This window comes from Malus sylvestris, chromosome 16 (assembly GCF_916048215.2).
Source record: "Malus sylvestris chromosome 16, drMalSylv7.2, whole genome shotgun sequence".
Taxonomy (NCBI): Eukaryota; Viridiplantae; Streptophyta; class Magnoliopsida; order Rosales; family Rosaceae; genus Malus; species Malus sylvestris.
The window spans coordinates 6,064,388-6,091,585 of NC_062275.1; the positions used below are offsets into that span (position 1 = coordinate 6,064,388).

Below are 27,198 nucleotides of genomic sequence, written 5' to 3' on the forward strand. Positions count from 1 at the left end.
TCTCTCTCTCCATGATCTGATTCCCCAAATGCAGTGATCTCAGAAACGGAGCCAACTTTTTCTGCTCATAAAGAAAGCAAATTGACAAGTCTTTTAAATGGCATGCGTACAAGCACAACGAGAACGAGGGTAGGAGAAAACTCACATCAAAGTGCCAAAAAAACCCAATAAAACCTAACTTTGATACTTTAATGCAATATATATACAGACATGTTAGCTTTTAGTTTTTGTGCGTTCCAACGAGTGTATGATTTTTGAGGATATATGAACCATTAAAATGAAAAATGCAAAATGGGATCTGGATATATTGTGGTTATGAAAAAGCAAGATCTTCGGTTTGCTAAAGATGTTTCATGGACTTTACTACCTTAGGGTTTACTAAAGACCAGACGACGTCGTGAGTGTGCCTTTTTTATTTTTCTTCTGTAAGAACGATGGATTGAAGAAATCTGTGTGGATTCAATGTGCCAAATGATCCGTTGAGAGATTTTAAAATGGCCACCTATAACTTTGGTCTAAAGAGGAGAGAAGAATGATATATTAAACATGGGCGCACTAATTAACCGACACTATCACCAACTGCAAATCCAACAAAATGGTAGGATCAAAATAGATAAGTTGGATTTATAATTAATTCACCTTACATTTCTTCTTTTAACATACATTGAATATATCTAATAAGATAGAGTTACCTAATCCAATCCTAAGCACTAGACGTGGACGCGACCAATGTGTACAAAATGATCACATTATTCCAATCGCTGAGGTTGCAAGTACATGGTCAATCCTTTAATTAAACAGAAATTAGCACATCCTAAAAATACGCTTATTATTTGTGTAAGATATATATCTAATATATGATATTGTTAGGTTATGATCAGAATTGTAAATTATAAATGAAAATGTCCTCCTCTTGCACGTAACAAGAAGATAAGAGTGAGAACATCAAACAAACTAGACAACAACGGACAAATCTCTTAGGATCATCAAATATCAAACAGTTATTGGTCAAAACTGACCCCAAATCTTCCAAAATTCACACACGTATATATATATATATATATATATATATGTATGTATGTATGTATGTATGTGTGTGTGTGTGTGTGTGTGTGTGTGTGTAAATGCATGTGTGATGTCTGCAGTGGCGAAGCCAGGATTTCTCGGGGGGAGGGGCGAACTTAAAAGAATGCAAGGTTAAAGAAAAATGGCAACAACTAAATATTTTTATATAGTAATGTCTTCCATAATTAATTAATACAAACAAATTACAATCGTTGCCGGCGAGGTTTCATGTCATGAAAACGTCGCATAATAGGCTCATTATCAATAAAAGCAAATACATCTTTCTCAATGTAAACAAGCATGCTATCACTCAACCATTGATCTCCCATTTTGTTACGCAATGGTGTTTTCACAATCTTCATGGCAGAAAAAGCTCTCTCCACCGAATCGGTTGCAACCGGTAACACCAAAGCCAATGTAAGAAGTTTATACACTAACATATAGCTTTCACACCTTCCGGTCTTCACTAACTCTTTTGCAAGATCACTAATTCCTCTCAATGATGAAAACTCACTATGCATCTTCATATCATGAATGTAATTATCAAGTTGAATTGGAAGATTCATAAGGTCCATACGATCAAAATCTTGAGGATAAAGTTGGGCTAAACGAACAATTTTTGCTTTGTCAAAAGATGCAAAATTATTCACCGGACTCAAACATGCCATACAAAGAAGTAACTCGGTGTTTACCTCATTGAAGCGATCATTCAACTCATTTAGCTGCATATCAAGGACTTGAAAATAGAGGTCCACACGATAGTAATGGAAGTTTGTGATTTTTGGAGCTTTACGCCTTGATAATTTCATAATTTCTTATCAATAATCATAAAAGCATATGATTCACATCAATAATCAATAACCAATAACCAATAACCATATTAATGCATTAGCATATAATTTCATACCAATTCAAGGAAATTTGTATTGAATAATTAATTAGGTTAGGGATTATACATTTAAGAATTAAAAATTTTACCTTTAGATGGTGATTGGTGGAAGGCCTGTGTTGATTGGTGGCTTGTTAGCTTGTAAAGGGACGTTGGCACTGGGATGTTGGGGAGCAGAAATTAAAGCTCCTGTCCTGTGTTGATTGGTGAAGAACGGCAGAAGGAACAAAAGCAAAGGGAACAGAACGGGTTGGGACTGACGAGGGTTTTGGGCGACACGCGGAAGCGGTCCCCATTTGTATTTTTTTTTTTAATTCAAACATACAAAACGGCGCCGTTTTGTATAACAATTTTTAAATTTTTTTAACCAGGCCCAAAACGACGTCGTTTTGGCCTGGTTTAAAAAAAAAAAAAAAAACTACAATCTGCAGATTGCAGATTGCCCAGAAAAACAGAGGACTTGAACCAGCAATTTCCGGCGAGGCGCGCGCGAGGGGAGTGGCGAAGAGCTGGGTCCAGTGGTGTTTCCCGGCGAGGGGAGTGGCGGCCGCCACTCCTCGCCCTCATGTGGCTTCGCCACTGGATGTCTGTCAATCGTAATGCCATGCACACACTTATATCTTCATATGATAACCCTAATTTATGTGTCATGTGATGTGAGTGGTCCTCTCAATTACTAGATGGAATTGGAATGTGGAATGTAGCCGAAGTTCCACTAAGGCAAAGACAACCATTTGTGAGTAGGAGTCCGAGTAGGACATCCCCCTAAAGTGTCGGGCAACTCATTCCCACTTATTTGTAATCCTCGAAATCCTGTTTTCTCTCTAACAACTAAAGACCAATGACTTCTAGTTGCATTTGTAGGGCAGTTACAACTCCAACTGCCTGCAGAATATCAGAAGGTGGATAAGCTTTTGTCATGGTTTCTTCTGTTTGGAGCTATTTGATAATTTTGTCATCCAATGGATGGATTAAGAACCTTTAACTAAGTTTATGTTTAGTTAATGATACGTTTAATGCTTGATCCACCTGCTTCTGATTGCCTAAATGTTGGTATAACATTAGTTTAGTTTAATGCCAATCATGTGATGTGCTGTGACTCACGGCTGGCCTCTCAACTGCCTCATCAAATAAAATAAAAAAAAAACACTGAGCATTACCAAAAATGTGATTCAATAAGCATGACGAGATAGGGAATAATGCAATATATAAAATTAGCATTTTTACTTGGTTAAAATTGAAGAAGTTATGAATCCGAGAAGTCAGAATAAAGGATCAACTACCCTTAATAATCTAATTCCTGATGTTTTATATATTACATTACGGAATTGTACATGACATAACATAGGAGAAGTCGAGAATTAAAATAATTGAAACGTGTCTGTGAACACGGAAAATTCCTGAAACGAAAGAGACAAGAACGACGTGCACAAACAAATATTATGTATTTGATGATTTTGGGTTACAATCTCTCTCTATTTTGATCATCTGATTCGATCTCCGTAAGGTGTGTATTTGTGGATGTGCGATTGATCCAAAGGGCCGTTGGGCTTGATCTAAGGATGAACGTTCTTCAAGGGCCGTGGACTTGATCTTGAAGGTGGATTTGAGCGGATCTTCAAAGGGGCTTTTGGGCTTGATCTTTGAAGAACAGTGATGAACGGATCTCCAAGGGCTTTTGGGCTTGATCTTGAAGAACAGTGATGAACGGATCTTCAAGGGCTTTTGGGCTTGATCTTGAAGAACGATTGGATGTGTGGATTTGTCGACGTTGTTGATCCAAAGGGCCGTTGGGGCTTGATCTTGGATGAACGGATGATGAACGATGGTGCTTTCTTCAAGGGCCGTCGAGGCTTGATCTTGAATTGGTGGATGGTTGATCCAAGGGCCGTCGGGGCTTGATCTTGGAAGAACGATGAACGAAGAACGAAGAACACTTTCTTCAAGGGCCGTCGGGGCTTGATCTTGAATTGGTGGATGATTGTTGATCCAAAGGGCCGTTGGGGCTTGATCTTGGAAGAACGATGAACGAAGAACGAAGAAGGCTTTCTTGATTCTTCGGGAACCTGGATGCTTGAGAGCTTCGGAGTTTCAGAGCTTCAGAGCTTCAAGGTGTAATATGAATTGGTCCCCCCCAAATGAATGAAATGGGTTTGTATTTATAGAATTTATCAAGGCCTAATTTTGAATATAATATCCCAGATGAAATAAGTCGTTTCTGCCAAGTGTTGACACGTGTCCTATTTGATGACTTTTCCAACTCATTTCAATTTTCGTTGAGTCACACGCTACGTGTAAAATTTATGTAATACATGAGCGCTGACACTTTGATTTATCGGTCAACATTTATTTACCGAAATTTCGATGTCTACAGTGTCATAAGACGGGCTCATGTATCAATTCCCTCCAATGTAACAAAACAAATTAAAATGCGACTTCAATTAACATCAGAAGTTGACAACCTATAAGTACTAAGTGCAAAATTTCTGCATGGGTTACATTAGATAACATGTATCATAATCGCCGTCACTTTATTCCATCTCTTAAAGCAATTACAAGTCACAACGAAAACCCCCGCCATCTTAGGAGCGTGTTTTCTGCCATGTTTCGTTCCTTGTCGGAAACCCACCAGGAAGATCCATCATGTTTTATAACTTCTTCAGATCATAGGGACTAAAACCAATGTTTTCAAGGACTTTCACAAATACCAAAATTATTTTCGACGCATAGCATACACGAATTAAAACATACGAAATAATGCAGAAATAACGCGGCGAAACCAGGCGAAGTTACAAAAAGTATTAGACATTGCATAATATTAATCCCATATGTACTTTCCAAATGTAAATAGATTGTAAAACAGAGAAAGCCAGTTCCCTCATGATCATAAACTTACAGCCATCACCATCTAATTGGCAATCCAACCAAAGCTCCATCACAATTAGCTGCAAACGTAAGAAAAGACTCGGGTGCTACAAGTTTAAAGATTTCCTCTTCCTAAAAGTGAACTTTCGGGATCATTTTGGAGATCAGATGCCCCATATAAGCACATAACTTTTTGCTTCCGGTTGTGTTTATTTTTCGGTTAAGACAAGGTAGAGAACCGAACTCCACCAGACAAGTTACTCTTCAACAACATTGACAAGTTCGTATTCGATAAGGGAGAGGTTGTTGTCTTCCTTAACCGTAAAACTGGCAGGTTCAGCAACTTCGACACGGCCCCACTTGTCCACAGCAAGTCTCATTGATCCTTTCCACATGTCAATCTTGGCATTCCTCAGGGTTATGGAAGAACCTTCTTGCATCAAGTCCACTACACAACATCATCACGACATATCAGTTAATAACAGGTAATGTGTACTGTATATAATGCAGAGGCAAAATCAAAATGAGTGGAGATACAATATACACCCAACATTAAGACATCAATTCTCAGACGTACGCTGTGCAAAAATTTATAAAGGGTTCAAAACTGTTCACCACTGATCACGCTTTTGAGAAATATACGTTACTATTCCTAATTTTAAAGATTTTTTTTCTCAGTTTCCTGGATGTCATTTCTTTCAACGCCCAGGCAGCCACCTTCATGCTTATTTGTTGCTTTTATCTTAGGTCTGGATTTCCCTCCTTGATTCCATTACAAGAATTTTCTTGAAGTGAGCTGTGTTAAATCTTTTAATGGAGTTTTTAAATCTTTTAATGGAGTTTTTACTCTTGAATTACTACTAGACCTAGAACCAACAAAACCAAAGATAAAACTGGCACCGTCCAATCGCAAAGTGAATTAGATTTGCGATGTCAAGATAGACTCAAAAAGATTGGTTCAACTGAAACAGTAGCAAAAAGCATAGGTTTTGAATGGACGCTCACCCCTGCTCAGACATTACAGGAAGGTTGATCATTCAAATCTTAATTTGGTATTCTTAAGAAAAACATATAGATCGAGTAAGTAATTCAAATTTCAAAATATAATTTGAAGAAACAAACCCTACTTCATAGGGTATGCGTTTAGGATTCCATGGATCCAAACCATTGCTCCCAGTAGGACACAAGATATGCATGGAGGAACATTGAAATATGCAGAAGTAGTAAGCATTATGTCTTAATGAGCACACTCAGAAATTACGGCCATCACCTACTACACATGTATAAGAGGATCAACGTAATTCTCAATGTACAGAACTCTAGCATCTTAAGAAAATTGCAATTCAATACCCAAAACCACAGATTATGAAGACTAAACAAGCTAAGAGCAAAAGCAAAAACTACACACTGAAATGTATGTAAAATATATGCTCGTAGATGGTATCACAAGCATATCCATCTACCCCATGTTTAAGACTAAGAAGACATATTGCCCCAAAACAATTTCAATAAAAAAATATGCACGTGGTTTGGAACCCAATTTATAGTTAATCCAGCTAGCAACCACTTGTATCCCCATCTTGTATCTAAAATATTGTTACCCTGGATCAAAAGCACTATTGTCAAAAGATATCAAGTAACACCACTAACTTCCTAATCACATCATCAAACATCAACTGAAAACTGATATCGGAGTGATGCAAGCAATCACTGGCCAACTTAGTTACCAGGAACCGAAAATCCATGCCTACCAACCATTAGATTCAAATCCAACTTCTGATATTTTCAGAAAAAAGAAAGGAAAAACACTACGGGTTTTGATTAGGAGACAAAGGATTTTGATCCAGCAACCGCTGTGCGTAGATTTTGTGTTCACCAGTAAGAATAATAAGTAAACTTGAAATACACACCTTGATCATTTCTAGCAGTGAAGATAATCAAACCAGTTTCATCACCAACCAAGCATTCAGCAATTCGCGTTTGGCGTCCTTGAGGGCCATCAGCACGACCCTTCTGTAACACCATCTTAGTACTGACAACCTTTACTGTCAGAGTGTGCCCAGAAGTACTTGGGCGGAGCTGGGCAACCTTGGTGAATACTGGTTTCCTCAATCCTGGTTTTGCTTCGGCCATTGCAGCACAACCTACCCAAAATCCACACCCACAAAATGCTCAATCACTAAAACCAACACATTCAATAAGCATAATCTAAATTCGAAAATTATATGACTCAAACAAGATTCATATGACTCCAAATCAATTAATTTCTTATCTGGTTTCAAAAAGGGCTTTCCTTCAACCAATCTGAATAAAAATCGCTAATTTATTTTCATTATCTACTGTTACGAAAAGATGAAGCTTCATCAAATCCTATTTTCGTCCAGATTTTCAACAACCAATCAAAAAATACAAAAAGTAAAGATTAATCATAAATTTCCAAGATTTCTCGATTTGCAAAGCAGATCAGAGAGAATATCTACGATAAACAACGGATCGGAACGGTAATTGCCCCACAATGGTCAGAAACACACTAGTCTTAAAAAAATCATAACTTTTCAAACAAAAATACAAAAAAATGGAAAAAAACAAACGATCCATTGAGTCTAACGTAAGAGAAACAAGGATCGGGTAAATTACCTCCGAGAAAGCAGAGAGACAACCTACGAATGAGAGAGATAGAGAAAAGAGCGAAGATCTAACTAAATAGAAATCCGCGGTCGCCACAACTCTCAGCCGGCTCTCTACAAACTCCCAAGTAAAAAAGGGTTATGCTTTACCAGCACTGAGTTCCTGACCGTCGATCTCTAATCCCATCAATAGATATCTTGGCCGTCCACGTAGTTTACTTTTTTCCCTTAAGTCGCGTTTCCGAGTCGCGACTTCCGTACTTTTTGGCTCGACGTTATTGGTGGACCGTCCAGGAAGAAAATATCGGTAATATCGGAAATATCGGTAGTCTAAAAACACGGAAATATTAATGGAAATATCGAGATAATATCGATATCGATAAAAATTACATGGAAACCACGGAAATTGTAAGAAAAACTTGAAAATTTTTATTGAAACTTTGTAGGATATTTATTTAGTCAATTATCTATTAGTTTATCACAAAAAATTGGAAGGAAATGCATTGCATGATGGATTTAACATTATCAAGTTGATTACATAGCGAGCTGGCAAACATGATGAATTTAAAAGATGTTTATTTAACTGATTTGAGGTGACCCAACCACACACACACACACATACACGCCACCACACACGCACACATGTTCTGAATCCAATGACAGTTACTGGGTTCACCCCTTCAACCTCTGCGAGCTTATCTTTTCTTCTCTCTTCTTCTTTTTTGTTTAAAAAAAATTATAATAATTGTTCTTTTACATTGGTAACTGTAAGGTTTTAATTTCGAGATTCCCCCCCACACCACACACGCACATAGACTGAGCTCAGTCTCTCGATCCTTCCTTCTCTCTCTTCTGAGTTCTCGATCCTTCTCCCTTCCTTTCTCCCTTCTCCAGTTCTCCCACACACACACACACACAGACTCTCCTCCGTCGTCCCCATCGACGCGATCCTCCTCGTCCGCGTCTCCCTCTGCTCCTCCCTCGCCTTCCTCCTTGTCGAGCCCGTCACCATGTCCCGCGGGCCGCGACCTCTACCTCTCCTCCGTCGTCCCCATCGGCGCGATCCTCCTCGTCCGTGTCTCCCTCTGCTCTCTCTCTCCTCTCTTTCAGCCGCTGATCGAATACGATCTGCGAAATGCTTGCTCATTGATCTCTCAGCTCCGTCCGATCCGCGACCTTCCAAAGATGATGATCTTTAGCACTGTAACTGCCGGTGAGGTACTCGATTTCTCAGCTTCTACTGTTTTCTTCCAGATCTTGCTCGAATTCAAGCCCTTGCTTCTCGGATTAGTGTAATTTTGTCACTGATTTTGGTATAAAGTGGTGATTTTTGTTGAAAGATAGTGATGATTTTGTTCCGTTTGGTTGCAGGTTTTGTTCTTGCTCGGAGTTATTCCGATTCTCCGGCGAGGTTGTGACTGACTGTCGAGAAACCAAAATATCGCGATATTATCGAGAATATCGCGATATTATCGAGAATATCGCGATATTATCGATAATATCACGATATTTTGACAAAAATTCCTTGAATACCTATTAAAATATCGGTAAAGCAAAAAACCGATAATATCGGCGAAATATCGCCGACGATTTTTTCTTCCATGACTGTATATTAAAATCCTGCTCCAGACCACACCTTATCCGTACTCTGTTTTACCCAGCACGGACATAAAAACAAGTTAAAAACATGGCCATACGAAGGGGAGCAGAGAAAGAGATAAGCAGTTTAAGGTTGAGGTCGGAAACAACAATGTTAACCACCACCTCCGCTCTCAGTTCCACTGCTTCTCAGCTCACGTCCCCAAATCAATTTTCTATCAGATTTTCCTTCACATTCCGGGAAAATAACAACAGAATCGCGGTACCCAAAAGCTCGACTACCCAAAGATCCAAGCTTTCTACTGGTTTTCCTGCTCTGAGAGTATCTGCCAGTTCCCAATCAGCCCCTGCTTCGGCAGAGGCGTCAAAGGTCGCGGTTGTGCCGTCGGAGATGAAGGCGTGGGTATATGGGGAATACGGGGGTGTTGATGTTTTGAAATTCGACAGCAAGGTTGCGGTTCCTGAGTTGCTGGAGGACCAGGTTCTGGTTAAGGTTGTCGCTGCGGCTCTCAACCCGGTTGACTTCAAGAGGAGGCAGGGAAAATTCAAGAACACTGACTCTCCGCTCCCGGTAATTTCGGTTTCCCGGTGTGGGTTTTCTTTCATTTGGGTCTGTTTTGAATGCTGAGAAAATATGGGAGAAAGAATCCTAATTTGAATTTGGACTGTTAAGTTTGACGAACAAGAAAACTTTTTTTAACGTATGTAGGGTTGGTTTGGTGTTTAGGAGTGACTGGATTTCGATAAGTCACGATATTCAAGTTATGTCGAAGGAAGAAATGAATAAACTTTGTCCGACTTGCAGGACGTTGATGGAATACACACTTAGGAAACTTATCACTTTCAATTCTCACAAAGTGAAAAATCATTCTCCTCTACCTGCAATATCCCTCGAATTTAATGAGTTAGGCAATCCAATCCTAAGAACCAGAAGATCCCATAAAGCTGTGAATTGTGGTTGTGTGTTTTGATATCTGGAATTTGTGTTGCTCTCAGAATGTTTGTTGTGATTATTGAGATTGGAAGATTGATACTGAGGAAGAGTGACTGGAATTATGGTTTATTTTTACTCGTCAATTGAAGTGGATAAAGAAGAAAAGTTACTACTTTTCCCTTAATTTTCTATATGATACTGCTCGTGTCAGCTTCATTCGAATGACGCTGTAAACTCTAGGGCTAATTCACTTTGTTTCCCTGCAGACTGTTCCAGGCTATGATGTCGCAGGCGTGGTGGTGAAGGTTGGCAGTAAAGTGAAGGACTTTAAAGAGGGGGACGAAGTGTATGGAGACATACACGAGAAAGCTTTGGAAGGGCCTAAACAATCTGGCTCTCTTGCAGAGTACACTGCTGTTGAAGAGAGGTTATTGGCACTTAAGCCTAAGAATCTGGATTTTGCTCAGGCTGCTTCCCTTCCTCTTGCAATCGAGACAGCTTATGAGGGTCTTGAAAAGACCGGGTTTTCTGCCGGTAAATCTTTGCTTGTTTTAAATGGTGCTGGTGGAGTTGGAAGCCTGGTGATTCAGGTACCAATTCATTCTCTTCCGCCCGTGATTGCAAAGTGAAAGCATTGCTTGACAAAATCATATGTTTCCTTTTGAGTCACATTTGTTGGTTTAAACTCGAAACAGCTGGCAAAACATGTATTTGGAGCTTCAAGAATAGCAGCCACTTCGAGCACCGGAAAGCTGGAGTTGTTGAAGAGCTTGGGCGCTGATTTAGCAATCGACTACACTAAAGAGAATTTCGAAGAATTGCCAGAAAAATTTGATGTCGTCTATGATGCTATTGGTAAGAGTTTCCATAACAACAAGGGCTTTTTAATTGCAGTAGATGAGTGTGTTATCATGATTATGGCCACAACAAAAGATGACAAAAATTTAGAATTACAAAGTTCGGTTCATTCAAATGAAAATGTCATTTTTTTCCTCGTATAACTTGATATCAATCCAAAAAACGATGGCTACTAGTACAGTAGTCCTTATAATTCTGGTCATTGATTCAGGTCCGTTGACAAATCATCGAGCTCAGCTATTGTTTCTGAAGTTTGATCGGAAAAAAATGTGTACTAACCTAATAGCAATAGTTGTTCATTTTGAACCTAGATCTGAAAGCAACTTCATTCCCCGTTTTATAATGGCAGGTCAATGTGATAAAGCAGTGAAGGTGGTGAAAGAAGGTGGCAGTGTGGTTGCCTTAACAGGTGCAGTAACACCTCCAGGTTTCAGATTTGTAGTTACTTCTAACGGTGCAGTTCTGAAGAAATTAAACCCGTATTTGGAGAGTGGGAAGGTGAAGCCAGTGATAGACCCCAAAGGGCCCTTTCCTTTCTCCAAGCTTGTGGAGGCTTTCTCTTACCTTGAAACAAATCGGGCCACTGGAAAGGTAGTCATACATCCAATTGAATGAGAAGGAAAACAGAAAAAAGTTGAGCCATTTTTTGCTGTGTATTATGAATGTACTCTCTCTCTCTCTTTCTTTGTAATATGTATTGTATTATATTGGCAAATAAGTAGATGTTCTTTATCAATGCAGAAAATCCAACTCCAAAGCAGATTACTGCCTACCCTCCTCGCTTGAAGCGATTAGAAAATTAACAAAGTCTGTCGAAAGTGAAGAGACTTTAGATACCCTTGACAATACAAGGGAAGTTTATTGTGTATGAAATAAAGAGGCACACATAGCAGGAGTAATAGAAAGAGCCAGCGAAGTCCCAAATTCGACTTGAACTAGAACTCAGCCGGTGGATTATTTACGCTTAAAAAGTAAAGGATGATGCTGAATTCGGGATTACGAGGTCCATATGCCTGCTTCGTCTTGATCTGATCTTTCTTGCAGAATTTTTTGTCCCACGTACCTACCAAACATCATGTAGAATCTCTTAGGGTGGCTTGCTGGTGTAGAAGGGAATGTGGAGGAATCAACAACGTGCAGTGCTCTGATCCCCATAGCACGTAAATCACCATCAACCACCTTCCCAACCTCTTATAAGCCTATGCAAGGTCCTTCCTCTCATCAATGTAGGACTCATTCTTAACACACCCTCTCATGTGTGGCGAATTTTCGAGCCTAAAACGTGGACAACACAACGGGGTGATGTGAAGCACATGTAGCCGTTGGGTTTCACACGTGGGACAACTTGCTCTGATACCATGAAGAAAGTTGGAGTTTTACCATTTAGCAATACATGGAGTAGTCCAATCTCTTATAAGCCCATGCAAAGTCCCTCCTCCCATCAATGTAGAACTCATTCTCAACATGGTAATGCCAATATGAAGCTACTAAATCTTGACAAAATGTTTCGAAGGATACATTTTCTGCTTGGTTCTTTGGCAATGGTACTCCCACAAAGTTGAAACCTTCTATACCCGGCAAATGTTCACCGGCTTTGTATGGTTTAATGCTTCAGTCCTTAATAAATCCCCAATTTTTTCCATGACGCTAACACAATTAGCAATGCTAGAAATTGGCTACAGCCTGGAGTAGGAATGTGAGCGAAGGTCGAATTTACTACCATCGGACAAGTAAAAAGGCTATAGGCTGGAGTAGAATTTGGCAGGCTCGAGACAGAAGAAATCATTTGTAATGGAAATTGTTATTAGTACTTCAAAAATCTCATTTGGCACTCCAATATATTAAGGTTCCTAGTTCGATTACAATATATTAAGGGTTTTAGTGGACGTGGAGGCACAATGTTAACGAAGTTACGAGGATTGTCATATATAAACTCCCTAGTGTAAGGATAGTCAGGAACAACTGAGATTTTCATAATTGATAAGTAAGACTTTGGGCTAACACCACTAAGTAGTAGAAGTTGAGGGGTGCCAATTGTCTTTGAACTTGATATAACTTCTCACCACCGATGTTACCTAGATTAATATCGATTTTTACGCATATATTAACGAATTTTTCAGTATTGAGCTCAATATCGAACCGTTGGTCCATTTTCCACTGGGATATTGATTATAACTTTCTAAATAAACAAAACAGATTAAACCGCAACGTATTATTAAGGGCGTTTTAATTTTTGTCATTATATGAGTTCGAATCAAAATTTTAATATTTTAATATAATAAAAAGGACACAAATTATATAATTACTTAACTTTTATTAGCAATAATGACAAAATAATGATAAAATGAGTAATGTTATTCATACCATGTTTTTATATCACATTTCTATACCACCTTAGGTGGCATCTGATGTGGACAACTATATCATTTGAAAAATTTGCAAAACCCAAGGAAAGGAAGGAGAAAAACTCATCGAATACCACAATCATCATTTAATTAACTAGTTTTTCTTTATTATTAGTTTATTAAATAATGAACTAAATTTAAAAATCTGATTAATTTAAATGATATGGATGTCCACATCAAATGCCACCTACGATGGTATGAAAATGTGATACAAAAATGTGGTATGAATAACATTACTATGATAAAATATATAGAAAACCTGATAGTTGACGCGCACACACACATACCACAGGTGTGTCCCTGACATCTGCCGCGCACAGACCATGGGTCGTTCCCTTTATTTTCCATTTAAAGAAAAGAGAATTGTTATTGGCACTCCAAAATTCTCATTCTACACTCCAAACTTTCTATATTTAGAAAGAAAAATACACTTGTGAGGATTGTATAATGAGATTTTTGGAGTGCCAATAACACTTCCCAAAGAAAAAAGATATAATTAGTTGCCTAATCGTAAATTGGCATCCAATAAAAAGGTGCATGGCATAGCATGGGGAGATGGAAAGAGGCAAACCCCAATCCCAGTTGAACCACAGCTCATGGGTTTATTATTACTTAAGTTTAAAAGGCACAGGATGATGCCGAGTTAGTGAGTTTCCCTAAGTTGACCTTTCTTTCAGAATTTGAAGTCCCACGTACCTGCCCAAATGCAGAAAAATTGAAAGAACTAATCGAGCAGCAGTGGCATAGAGTTTGTTATTAAGCAAGCCATTCAACCAAAACAAATATTGACAACTGCAAGTAAAAGTGTATCACATACCTTCCTAACATCAAATAGAATCCCTGAGGGTGGCTTGCTGGTGCAGCAGGAAATAGCGTGGCATCAGCAACGCGTAATCCGTAGATCCCATTAAGGCGGAAACTGCAGTCAACCACCTTCCCGACAAGGCATCCACCGTGGTAATGCCAATACGAGGCTACTGTATCTCGACAAAATGTTTCGAAGGATGCATCATCTGTTTGGTTCTTTGGCAATGGTTGTCCCAAAAAGTTGAAGCCTTCCATGCCCGGCAAATCTTGGGCTTTATATGGTTTTAATGCGTCTGTCATTAATAAATCATCCGTATTTTTCATGGCGCTAACACAATGAGCAAGGTCCGTTGGATCTAAGAAGTAGTTGAATCTGACATTTGGACCGACTCTCACATCAGAGGATGAATTCAACGTGAGAGAACCATGAGAAAAAGGTCCTGGAATTTTGCTAGGAATGTGGGTGAAAGTTGAATTTACAACCAACGGAGTGGGAAAAAGGCTGTAGGCTGGAGTAGTAAGTGGCATGCTCGAGAGAGAACATTGATAGAAATAATCTGTAATGCCTAGAACCGTAACAATTGAGGCTTCTATTGGATTTGGAGGCACAATGTTTATGAAATTACGAGGATTCTCATAAACAAACTGCCCAACGAAAGGATGATCACGAACAACTGTGATATTCAAAGATGATAAATAAGATTCTGGGCCAATGCCACTTGGTAGTAGAAGTTGAGGGGTCGCAAGTGTTCCTGCACTCAATATAACTTCTGCTTTTGCAAATACCCAATGAGATGTCCCGTTAGAATCACCATATATGACTCCTGTAGCTGACATACCTGCATTAGAGAATAGTGCATACTTAATATCGAAAAAAATGAATGGAAATAGGAAATATTATTTCACATATTGAGGTGCAACATGAGTCACATGCCAAACTTACCATTCTTTTTATTTTAGGCCCAATCAACCATATATATTCTAGGAAAAGCCCTCCTATTTACACTAGGTGGTTTGATAACATTTTTTAATCGAATTACAAGCATTGCCACTATACAAAGTGGTAAGTTCCCTAGCCAAAGTAATTCATTTTCAAAATGTTGTCCATCATCATCTTTTACACACGGCACCAACCTCAAGAAGAAAACCAAGGTTAAAGCCACTGTCTCTATCGAAGGTCCATTGACCTCTATTTCAGATATCAAGTTTGATTTTCTAAAGTGAACTATTAATAGCACTTCAAAAATTTCATCTTACACTCATCATAAAATGTATTTTTCTTTCTAATTATAAAAAATTTGAAGCACAAAATGACAGTGCCAATAACAATTTCCCTTCTAAATATGAACCTTTAGTTTCACCAAATTGTGTCGAAATAGTTTGACCTAATCGTATATAAGTGTCACCAAAGTTCAACTTATTTATGAAAATGTCATTGCCTATTTTTTAACTTCAATTTATTTACAATACTGATACTAAACTTCAACTTATTTATAAAAATGCCACTGCTTTTTTTTTCCTTATTATTAATAAATTTCTATTAAGTGTTTTTTATTTTTATTTTTTAATCTTAAGGGCTTTTCATTAAATCTCATATAAATAAGAAAATTAAATGTATACAATAAATGAGGTGCAAAATGCGTGCCTACTAGTTGTGGAGGGTAAAATAGGAATGAAAAATTCACTCAAATTTTGACTATGCCCTACTCGACTCATCATCCTTAAAAAGGAATGTTTTCTTACGTGGAATGTTAGGACTCTGGGTTATTAGTAATACAATGCTATCCTTAGGGTGTTATGGTCTTTTGAATTGTATGATGTTGGTTGCATCCAACGGTCTCTGAGTGATGATGTGTTACAATCGCACGCACTTTTGCTTTAGGGTTATATATGAAGCAGCTTCTACCATTTGGGGAGGTTATGAAATGAAAATTAGAATGTCTTAGTTTATTTCTTCTTTCCTTTCCTCTTGTAGCTTTCACCTTGGTTCGATCCTATCATCTGGTATCAAGAGCAAGGTTGTGTTGTTCCATGGGCAAAAGCAAAGCCTCCGTGGTCGTGGCCGACGTCACGAAGGCCGATCTTGAGCTCGAGTATCAACAACACCAAATCCTTGAGCAGCTCAACGGATTCCACGACCCCGTGTCGTTGTTGGCCACCCGCCAGGAGTCCTTTCAATCGCACTTGATGGATATTCAGGCAACCTTGGCCAACATCAGCCTTGTTTAATCCCATCTTATGGAGGAGCTCCGGTCCTCCCGTCCACCACAGCCGCCACTTACCCTAGTCTCTCAGATCCCAATTGGTTCTCTCCACATTCTGATTGGCTCTGCATCCACCCCCATACCCCACCCTCCCGCAGCCGTACCTCCCCCTACCTGGGGCTCTACCTATTCCAAATCCCCTCACTTCCCTTACCCACCTTCCCCCATCACCGGCTACCCCCATGCTTCTCCACAGTTCGCCACCTCCACTACCGCCCTCCGCCCTCAGCCCCCCTCCCTTTCCCTCACACCCACCTTACCCCACCATTCCTGATACACTATCCCCTTCCACTCCCTCCAAATTCATGAAAATTGAACTCTTCCGTTTCTCCGGCGACGACCCATATAGCTGGTTAGCGTTGGCTGAGGAGTACATGGACTTCCATGGGGTCAAACCCCACAACCGGGTCACAGTGGCGGGCTTCCATGTCACGGGTGATGCGATTTTATGGTTCAAGTGGTATAAAATGCATATGGGGTCAACCTTATGGGTCACCTTCACCGAATGCCTCATCCAACGCTTTGGGCCAGGTGATCAATTGGACTTTAACATGTCTTTCTCTCATGTCGCCCAAAAAGGCTATTTAGAGGCCTATGTGAATGACTTCATCTGTTTATCTTGCCGCGCCTAAGGATGGACTGATGCACAGCTCCTGAGGGTCTTCCTTAGTGAGCTTAAGTCGGACTTACAAGATAATGTCCTCGCACTGGGCCCTCGTTCTTTGGCCCGCGCTATCGAACTTGCCCGTATCTACGACAACAAGTAACAACGGCGCCGCACTTCTTTCCGCCCATTCTCTCATCGCCCTTCCTCAGCGGTCTCGGCAGCTTTCTCACCGGTGGCTCATTCTTCCCCCAAACCACATCCCTCTTCACCGGGCCGACCACCGCTGCGCCTCTCTCCGACCGAAGTCCGTGAGCGCCGTTCTCGGGGCCAGTGTTTTTATTGCCCAGAGAAGTATTTTCCTGGCCACACTTGTACGACCCCCTACTTATTGTTGTTAGATGCTGCAGCCGTCTCTGAAGTTACCTCCGACTAGGTCCTCGACGACATTCCCCTCGCTCCTGCCGAACCCTTGCTCGCCGAGGAGGAGCCCATTGCCTTCAACGCCCTGGTCTCACCCAAACGTACCCAAGGACGTGCTATGCGCCTTGTGGGGTACAGTGACACGTTGCCCATCCGGGTCTTTGTCGACTCTGGTGCGGACCTTAATTTTCTCAGCCCCTCGATTGCGAGTCATCTGGGCCTGCGCACCAATCGCTCTCTGGTGGAACCCGTGGCTGTTGCTAATGGGAATATCTGTTATACCCACGACATCGCTTATAACTTTACAGTCAAACTGTAGGACTATACATTTTCCTCTGACATCCGCTTGCTTGCGGTACAAGGCTGTGATTTGATTCTCGGGGCCGAGTGGTTAGAAACATTGGGTCTTATTGGATGGCATTTCAAGCACAAAGTCATGAAGTTTCAAATTGGAGGCCATAATTATCGCTTGGTGGGACTCCACTCTTCGGATTCTCCATCACTGTCCACATCCTCCAGGCCATACATCGACTCCCTTCTGGCCTCTCTTTTGGGTGCTTCTTCCCCAGCCGAGGTGGTCCACACTATACCGCCACCACTCACCACCCTTTTGGACAACTATTCAGATCTCTTTGCTGCTCCAACGGACCTCCCTCCTCATCAGGAATTTGATCACCGCATCACATTGCTGCCGGGTACTCCACCGGTCAATGTTCGACCTTACCGCTATGCCCATGTTCAAAAAACAGAAATGGAAAAACAGGTGGAGGAAATGCTTGCCGCAGGCCTCATACGACCCAGTTCCAGCCTCTTCTCTTCTCCCGCCCTATTGGTTCACAAAGCCGACTTGACTTGGAGCTTTTGTGTGGATTACAAGGGCCTCAATCAAGTAACTGTCAAATTTCCTTTTCTGGTTCCGATCATCGATGAGCTTCTTGACGAACTCAGGGGTGTTAAGGTCTTTTCTAAATTAGATATTCACTCGGGCTTTCACCAAATTCGTATGTATGAACCGGACATTCTGAAGACAGCTTTTCGCACCCATGATGGGCATTTTGAATTTGTGGTCATGCCTTTTGGCCTGTGTAATGCGCCTTCCACGTTCCAAGCCCTCATGAACTCCATCTTTAAGCCTTTTTTTACGTAAGTTTGTCTTGGTTTTTTTTCGATGATATCCTCATCTTTAGCCTAGACTTACCTACTCATCTCTCACATTTAACCTCTGTCTTTGATGTTCTGAGATCACATGCTCTGAAAGTGAAGCAATCTAAATGCTCATTTGGCCAACCTACGATGGCCTACCTTGGTCACATAATCTCGGCCGCCGGTGTTGCTGTGGATTCTCAAAAGGTGCACTGCATCATGGAGTGGCCTTAACCCCGCACTCTCAAAGCCTTGCATGGGTTCTTGGGCCTTGCCGGTTATTATCGGAAATTTGTGCGTCACTTCGGCCATCTCGCTCGCCCTCTCACAGATCTCCTGAAAAAGGATAATTTCGTGTTGACTCCAGCGGCTGCTCAGGCTTTTGTGGATCTCAAGCAAGCTCTGTTCTCCACCCCTGTCTTAGCTCTGCCGGATTTCTCCCGCCCCTTTACCGTGGAGTGCGATGATTCTGACGCCGGCATTGGCGTTGTGCTCTCACAGGACCAGCACCCTATCGCTTCCTCAGTATGTCACTATTCGACAAACATAAGGCTCTGTCCGTTTATGATAAAGAAATGCTCACCATTATGTTCGCTGTCCAGAAATGGCATCCCTACCTGCTTAGGACATCCTTCAAGATTATTACCGACCACCAAACGTTGAAACACTTCTTCAACCAAAGCATCACCACCCCTACTCAACAGAAATGGCTTTTAAAGTTGTTAGGCTACAATTATACGCTGGAGTATCGATCGGGAGCAGCAAATACAGCAGCGGATGCCTTATCTAGGCAACATGAAGGGTTGGCACTCATGGGTCTCTCCCAGTCGATTTTTGACTCCATCTTTGAGATCCAAGCCGAGTACAACACGGACCCTGAGGCTGCACAGATTCTCTAAGCCTTACAACATCATCAGCCTACCCGTGTTCATTTCTCTATTCGAGGAGATCTCTTATATTATAAGGAGGGTATCTTCGTGGCCTCGTCGTCTTCTTGGCGTCATCAAATTTTGGCAGAATTCCACTCTTCTCCTACTGCAGGCCACTCCGGGTACCTTCGTACATATAAACGAGTTCTTCGTAATTTCAATTGGCCCGGCTTAAAGAAGGCAGTCAAGACTTATGTGGCTGCCTGTGACACTTGTCAGCGCATCAACTATGAGACTCTAAAACCTGCAAGCTTGTTACAACCACTTCCAGTCCCCACTCAACTCTGGACAGACATTACAATTGACTTCATAGAGGGTCTTCCTTCCACTCATGGTCGTAACGCCATATTGGTTGTGGTCGATCGTCTCTCCAAGTATGGCCATTTCATACCCATTAAACACCCCTATTCTGCTGCCAAAGTTGCTGACATCTTCGTCCGGGAGATTTTCCGTCTTCACGGCATGCCTGCTACTGTGGTCAGTGATCAGGATCCTGTGTTTATCAGCCAGTTTTGGGACTCGTTCTTCAAAATGCAAGGTTTTAAACTCTGCCGCAGCTCGTCTTACCACCCTCAATCCGATGGGCAAACTGAGGTATTAAACCGCACCCTCGAACATTATCTCCGCAGTTTTGTGGGCGACAAACCAACATCCTGGGTTGACTGGCTGCCATGGGCTGAATGGTGGTATAACTCCACCTTCCATTCGGCCATCAAGATGTCCCATTTCGAAGCTGTCTATGGTTATCCCCCACCTCGGGTTCCATAGTACCTACCGGGTTCCTCTCTAGTTCACCTGGTTGACACTACTCTCCGTAATCGGGATGCCTTACTCCGCCAGCTGCGTGAGAATCTACATCTTGCCCAGGAACAAATGCGTCACTTCACCAACAAGAAGCGTTCGGAACGCGAGTTCCAGGTGGGCGATTGGGTTTTCTTATGGCTACAACCTTACCGCCAGTCCTTTGTCAGCCACACTAATTGCCCCAAATTGGCACCCCGCTTCTATAGGCCATACAAAATCCTTGCTCGTGTCGGTAAAGTGGCATACACATTGGACCTCCCCGCAAACTCCTGCATTCACCCTACCTTCCATGTCTCACTCCTTAAACCCAAGCTAGGCTCTCATGTGATTCCATCCACCATTCTTCCGCCCCTGTCTGATACGGGATTGGTCGCATGGACTCCAGAAACTATATTGCAGCGCAACATGTTCAAACGAGGCAACCGTGTCGTCACTCGCTGGCTGATTAAATGGGTAGGCCTGCCCGACCACGATGCTACCTGGGAGGACGCCGACTCCATCATTGAACGCTTGAGGACTTCCACGCTTGAGGACAAGCTGTTTCTTAGGGGGGAGGGTTGTTAGGACTCTGGGTTATTAGTAATACAATGCTTATCCTTAGGGTGTTATGGTCTTTTGAATTGTATGATGTTGGTTGCATCCAACGGTCTCTGAGTGATGATGTGTTACAATCGCACGCACTCTTGCTTTAGGGTTGTATAAGAAGCAGCTTCTACCATTTGGGGAGGTTATGAAATGAAAATCAGAATGTCTTAGTTTATTTCTTCTTTCCTTTCCTCTTGTAGCTTTCCCCTTGGTTCGATCCTATCATGGAATGTTAGTCAAATGGTTTAATTTTGGGTTAAAATAAACTTTACAATTATCAAAGATGCAACATGCCTGATTCATTGGAATTTGGAAGAGAAGATGATCTTCTCTACTATAGCATGAACTGCAACTCGCAAGTTGTTAGGGTTTCCTTTATTAAGCAGTTCATCAGCTCCATGTCTCGTTCCATAATTGTCAGAAGTTGAACCGGTGACTCTAGTTCCTTTTATGTGATCTAGACTGAATCCGTTGTCCGGATCGTATCCACCAGCCTCCAAAAATGCTTCTCGTATAACAGATTGCCATGGGAATGAATTTGGCTTGTATACAATAGTGTCCTCAACCCACTCGTAAGTATTATTAACCAATTCCATGTCCCATTCAATTCCTGATTGATTATAAAATGACATGTTAGCTCTGGCGTATACTCCGGCGTTGATCATGCTCGTGCCACCGAGGAGCCTGCCTCTTACAGTAGGAATACCATCTTCAGACATGATCCTTTGGACCGGCGTTGTTCCATCATCTTCTTGTTGGAGATTATATGCAAATCCGTCTTGGGTCAAGACGTTCGGATATGATGTAGGAAGACTTTCCCCTTTCTAGAACGAGCACTGAGTAGTTTGCTGATAAAGTTGCTGCCAATGGACACCCTGATGTGCCCCCTCCAACTATGATGTAGTCATATTCATCTTCCAATGAAAAATCACTGGCATTGCGTACGAATTTCAAGTAGCTAAAATCTGAAAAAAATGTGAAGAGATGAACTTTTAAATTACACGCATACATGGAGAATAAATTGTTTGCAGTGATAATATATATATATATATATATATATATACAGAGAGCTTAAGGGGAGGGATCCCCATTTTTTGAAAAAAATGGGGATTAGGTGTGGGGCCCACTTCACATCAAATTTTAACGATCTGAACCGTTTATTTTGTTAGTCTCGATTCATAGATCATCCTTGCAAAAATTCAATTCAATCCGAAACCATTTGCCTATTTAATTATCAATATCAAATTTCATATTTTCTTATATAACAAAGTATTCGTTCATTTCCTTGAACCCAATTAGATGTCTTAAACATTTCCAATTTAGCTAATATTTTGTAAGGATGATCTATGAATCGAGACTAACAAAATAGACGGTTCGGATCGTTGAAATTAGATGTGAAGTGAGCCCCACACCTAATCCCCATTTTTTTCAAAAAATGGGGATCCCTCCCCTTAAGCTCTCTGTATATATATATATTATATATATATATATATGAGGCCTTTAAGGGAAGGGATCTCCATTTTTTTATAAAAATTGGATTAGTTGTGGTGTTCACATCACATCGAACTTTAACACTCCGAATCATCTATTTTTCAAATTGTACCTCATAGATCATCCTTGCAAAATATTAGCCAAATCGGAAATATTTAAGACATCTAATTGGGTTCAAAGAAATGAACGAATACTTTGTTATATAAAAAACAATGAACTTTGATCTTAATAATTAAATAGACAAATGGTTTTGGATTGAATTGAATTTTTGCAAGGATGATCTATGAATCGAGACTAACAAAATAGACGGTTCGGATCGTTGAAATTCGATGTGGAGTAAGCACTACACCTAATCTCCATTAAAAAAAATGAGAATTCCTTTGCATAAAGGACCTGATACACACACACACCACGTCTATTTGTAGGCTGCTTTTTTCCTACGCACGTTTTTCATTTTTCCTTTTTGTTTTATCTTTTTGAATTATAGGTGAAGTAATTTACCATGATCAGAAGGGGTGGCCAACGAATGAACCTCTGATTGGAGATAGAGGACAAGAAGGAGCAACACCGATGATATTGCTGACATTATTGATTTCCCTATGTTTTCGAATGCTCTATCGTCACTGATAAGGAAAAAAAAGAAAGAAGAAGGTTTGAAAAGAGAAAGAGATATAACATTCGCTATGTGAAGCATGCATAATTAAACATATATGAAGGAATGAGAGATTACCTTAGACCAAACAGAAACGTTTGTTTTCTATAGCCAAACGACTCCTTTTGCATCACAGTATATAGTTTACAACTGATCTTCATCGACTTGTATAAGGCCAGGCGAGGCCAAGGAAGGGGACGGATGGAGGTCCTAAAATCCAAAGGACTTAAAAGGCCTAAACCCTCTCTATAAATGCCTCCAACCACATCCACATTGAAATATTAACGTCAAAGTTGTATTAATGGTAATATACAACACCAAGACGAATGCTCGGTGTAAAAGAGGCCACAGCTGCTAGCTTTAGTTGGGAAGAGAGAGTTAATCTCCCTCCAAGTAAAGGAGCCGTCTAAAAGAAGAGAGTGGTTGAAAGTATCTTCAACCACGTGCTTTGTCTATATATGAGATAGTGTGTAGGAATGTAAAAGTGTGTAGAGTTAGAAACAAGCCTGGACTATTCTAAACTTTGAGCCAGCCTCTGAGTTTTCAAAAACACCAACCAAATCATAAAATGAATAGAAACAAGTCTGGACTTTATTGGAGCCAACCTCTAAATTTCAAAATTTATATTTATCTTCTTCTAGTATTCCAACAAGGGTGGTCAAGGGCAAAGCCACTAAGAGCCAAAGTGGTCCTGGGCCTATCCTGACTACAGTTAAGAAATTTTCCAGCAGTCTTAAACCTATAGTTGTTGTGAGACATGAGGAAAATGGATTGTTTCTTGTGAAGAAGTTGAGTTAGACCACTTCGTCTTCTTATGATTCTAGCAGTTTTGTTGTTTTATCTTTGTAGTTTAATAAAATGATGAGTTTGTAAATGGGAGTTTTTAAGTAGATTTCAATATCATATAAACCAACCTAATCATCTATTATTTGCGGACCTCCCTTTTGCCCTCTCCCATTAAACAATTTAAATCAGAATTTTGTTGTATGTTTTTTTCTATATTTTTATTAGTTACCCAACCCTCTACCTCCTATTAAGTTGTATTGCACAATTCTTTTGATTCTCTCCATTAAATTTAATAGGTCTTTCAGTTTTGTGAAGATTGCTTCAATTCTCATGTTATGAGTTCAATTTTTTTTTCATACGTGTATGAAAGGTCATCTCTCACATAAAATCCTGACTCCGTCGTTAATGGTAGTACTATCCACACACCTATTTTTATCTCTCATACAACTTTTTTAATTTTCAGTATCAAATAGAATAAATTGAAAAAACTAAAACTAACAAAAGGATGTAGGTGTTAAAAAAAATAATGAAAATAGCTTAAAAACTTTGAGTTTTAACCAAAAAGACAAAAAAATGTTGTAAGCGAATAGTTCAAGATTGACTTTTTAGAGTAAAAATGTCCTTAACGTTAAAAGTAAATAATACCAAAAGTATTTCGTTAAGACTTCCTTAAAAAAATGTGGCTAAATTGCTATATCCTTCTAACAATCCATCCCTATCAGTTCCTTCCTAGTTTAGTGTGCCTAAGTCGGTGCCTAACTCTAGGAGAGAGTCTTTAATGGGATCCAGAAGTTTGGTAGTTGGCCAAAACTCAGTGGGGAGGTCCAGCGAGGCGAACGCAAGTTTAACAAATTAATTAAAGGGTAAACTAAATTCTCTCCTGCCTGCAGAGGAGAAAAACCTTGATCCTTCCCAAAGGTGTTATTTGCATGGTGAAATGAAATATGTAACCGATTCTTTCCTTTCCTTCGGTTATTGGCCATCCACCGGGGGTTTCGGTTTTAATGGTATCAATTATTGCTTCATTGAATTTGCTTTATTAATAGGCTCATGATTTGACCTTGATTGTTATGGACTGGTACCACGATCCAGTCCAACTTTAGGTACATATCTCTTCTAAGTTATGTATAAGTATAGATAAGCCACCATATCGAACTATCTTAACAAATAGAATGAAGTACCACTATGAAGTGACTGACCCCGAAGGGCGCCCTTCCCATTTTTTCAGGATTGTTGAGGCATTCTCTTACCTTAAAACAAATTATAATAGTGCCACTGGGAAGGTAGTCATACATCTAAAACGTTGTTACCAACTGTACGTATAATTTCTTAAATTGGTGCCTTCTGCAAAGGGTAGTAGTGAACACCCACCCACTGGCAAAATTTTCACTCTTTTGTACGAGCCTTGTGTAACGAAGACCACAATTTTAGATGGCTTTTTGATGTCTCAGATTTTGCCACGTCAGAGGATGTAAGGTCTAATTTACTAAATTTTTGTATAAAAAATTTGCCATTCACAAACCTCAATAATTCTAATCACTGTTCTAAAAATCTCCGTCTAACGCCACCTAAACCCTGTTTAGGCGCTAAACAGTTGGTCACCGCTCTGATTAATACCTAGACGTTTGAAAATTTAGAAAGGGCATCTAGACCTGCTGAGACGCCCGCCTAGACCGCCTAGGCACTTGCCTAGCCCGTCCAGACACGCCTAGACACTTGCCTGACTGCACTCACTTGGATAGAAAATAGATAACTTTCATTTTGCATTATTTTTTTTAATAAATTGTAAGAAACTTATTGAATACTAAAATGAACACAAATTATATGCTTGTTCCCCATGTTTTCATTATGTTTTAATACTTCATAATATATATCTCATTCTATTTTGTAATTTATTATATATATTTAAGTATAAACAGACACTTATTTACATGAAATATAACATATTTACTTAAATCCGTCTAGTCCGCTTAGGTGCCCGCCTAGTCACTTAGGCGCTAGGCCCCAGCCCACCGCCAGACTGGCGCCTAACGTCTTTTATAACCTTGATTCTAATTGTACACATAGTTGGAGCAGCAATTATAGCTGTTGGGTTTTATACCGTAATGTGGGGAAAAACAAAAGAAGAGGAGGCTGCAGGTGAAGAATACGCCGATGTTCCCGATAGCCCAGAATCGCCATCTGGCCTTGACGCAGCCCCGTTACTACAAAACCATATTACTGACAAGGTTTAGATCAAATAATAATCGAAAATGTGCACAACTTTTGGAATGTTACGGTCCGTTTGATACAGCTGCATATATATCACAGCTTTATAATTCTCACTCCCTACAGGACTGTTCTGATTTTAAATTCTCAAGTGCTGATGTTTAATTCACAAACTATATGCCAAAAAGAACACTCTGATTGCTGAATATTTCAACTGGAAAATGGGATTTCTTACAAATGCCCTGGTTTGCATATTTTGGTTTGAATTTCCAACAATCAATCCTACATTTGTGGCAATACATCCTAAGGTGTGCAACTTTACATTGAGTGTCTGGCCGTGTCACTAGGATGGGCAGTTGGAGAAACCCAAATCATTTAACTTTTGGACCGTCAACATGTTTGCTTAACTAGGACAGGTCTTATACGTTGAAAGTAAAAATAGCGTGGAATAGTTTTTGATGTACCGCCTTGTACATTTCTTCTATATCTCTCTTAACATTGTTCCTCCACTCTTCTTTATCTCTTCTTTCAACCACACTTTCTCTATATCTAAAGCACGACGAATCAAAAGTTCAACGCCATAAACGAAAAACCAAATAGTCATCAAACAATATTTTAATTTTTAGTAAAAAATAAGAACGAAAATGGTAAGCAAACAACTTTTGTGTGTGTGCGCGCGTGTGTTCCTAATACTAGTGTTATTGGAACGCTCTCATCATATATAAGACCTGGAATACATGGTGAATTTTTTATATTTTATTTTGGTACTAAAATGGTTCTGTTTTAACAGCCAGAGAATTCATTGTGAAAAATGTGGGCAACAGTCATGGCCAGGACGAGTACAATGATTTGTGTTTTAGCCTTTAAGGGATGTACGACGAGAATTCATTGCAATTCAGAAACCAAAACAGATCGATGATATCCACATATTATATACGTATTGGTCCACTGTAACTGGGTAGTTTTGTAAGATAGATATTGAAATATATGCATGCTTTCGGTTAGCTGTTGCTATAAATAAATGACGGAGTAAGATTTTCTCCTATTCTATTCTTATTCTCTTTCTTCTCTTCTTATAGATTATTTTTGTCTTTTTCTGATTATTAAAAAATTAATACAAGACGTTAATATGATTTAACTGTACGTAATCGTTCCAATAAGAAGAATAAAAAGCAATGAAATATTAAAAGGGGGAAAATCCTCCTCCATGAATAGCTACTCTGAAGCCTCTCAAACGGTGATTGATTATTCCACATCAGC

General features: G+C 40.1%; 3 protein-coding genes and 1 pseudogene across 10 annotated transcripts; 1 reads left to right on the forward strand and 3 right to left on the reverse strand.

The window, feature by feature from the left end:
• Window positions 1-4,743: 4,743 nt before the first annotated feature.
• LOC126607414 (uncharacterized protein At4g28440-like) lies at window positions 4,744-7,616 on the reverse strand. The gene is made up of 3 exons (XM_050274991.1): window positions 7,457-7,616; window positions 6,730-6,963; window positions 4,744-5,267 (listed from the first exon to the last, which is right to left on the reverse strand). The coding sequence occupies exons 2-3, from the start codon at window positions 6,950-6,952 to the stop codon at window positions 5,077-5,079; spliced, it is 414 nt and encodes a 137-aa protein (XP_050130948.1). The 5' UTR covers window positions 6,953-6,963; window positions 7,457-7,616; the 3' UTR covers window positions 4,744-5,076.
• A 1,502-nt stretch (window positions 7,617-9,118) lies between these two features.
• LOC126607411 (2-methylene-furan-3-one reductase-like) lies at window positions 9,119-11,582 on the forward strand. The gene is made up of 4 exons (XM_050274983.1): window positions 9,119-9,616; window positions 10,246-10,569; window positions 10,675-10,834; window positions 11,187-11,582. The coding sequence occupies exons 1-4, from the start codon at window positions 9,134-9,136 to the stop codon at window positions 11,450-11,452; spliced, it is 1,233 nt and encodes a 410-aa protein (XP_050130940.1). The 5' UTR covers window positions 9,119-9,133; the 3' UTR covers window positions 11,453-11,582.
• A 454-nt stretch (window positions 11,583-12,036) lies between these two features.
• On the reverse strand, window positions 12,037-13,590 carry LOC126607849 ((R)-mandelonitrile lyase 1-like; annotated as a pseudogene).
• On the reverse strand, window positions 13,452-23,731 carry LOC126607412 ((R)-mandelonitrile lyase 1-like). 8 transcript variants are annotated; one of them, XR_007617593.1, is made up of 5 exons: window positions 23,023-23,721; window positions 22,794-22,915; window positions 14,060-14,888; window positions 13,814-13,938; window positions 13,452-13,577 (listed from the first exon to the last, which is right to left on the reverse strand). XR_007617593.1 is itself a non-coding variant. In XM_050274986.1 (4 exons), exons 1-4 carry the CDS (start codon window positions 23,103-23,105, stop codon window positions 13,899-13,901), a joined length of 1,074 nt encoding a protein of 357 aa, XP_050130943.1. In that variant the 5' UTR covers window positions 23,106-23,721; the 3' UTR covers window positions 13,452-13,898. The 8 variants fall into 8 exon arrangements, 7 of the variants coding, with proteins under 7 accessions (XP_050130943.1, XP_050130945.1, XP_050130942.1 ...); XM_050274986.1 differs by having other exon boundaries at window positions 13,452-13,938; XM_050274988.1 differs by lacking the exons at window positions 13,452-13,577; window positions 13,814-13,938 and adding an exon at window positions 21,096-21,766 and having other exon boundaries at window positions 13,948-14,888; window positions 23,023-23,038.
• Between the last annotated feature and the right edge of the window lie 3,467 nt (window positions 23,732-27,198).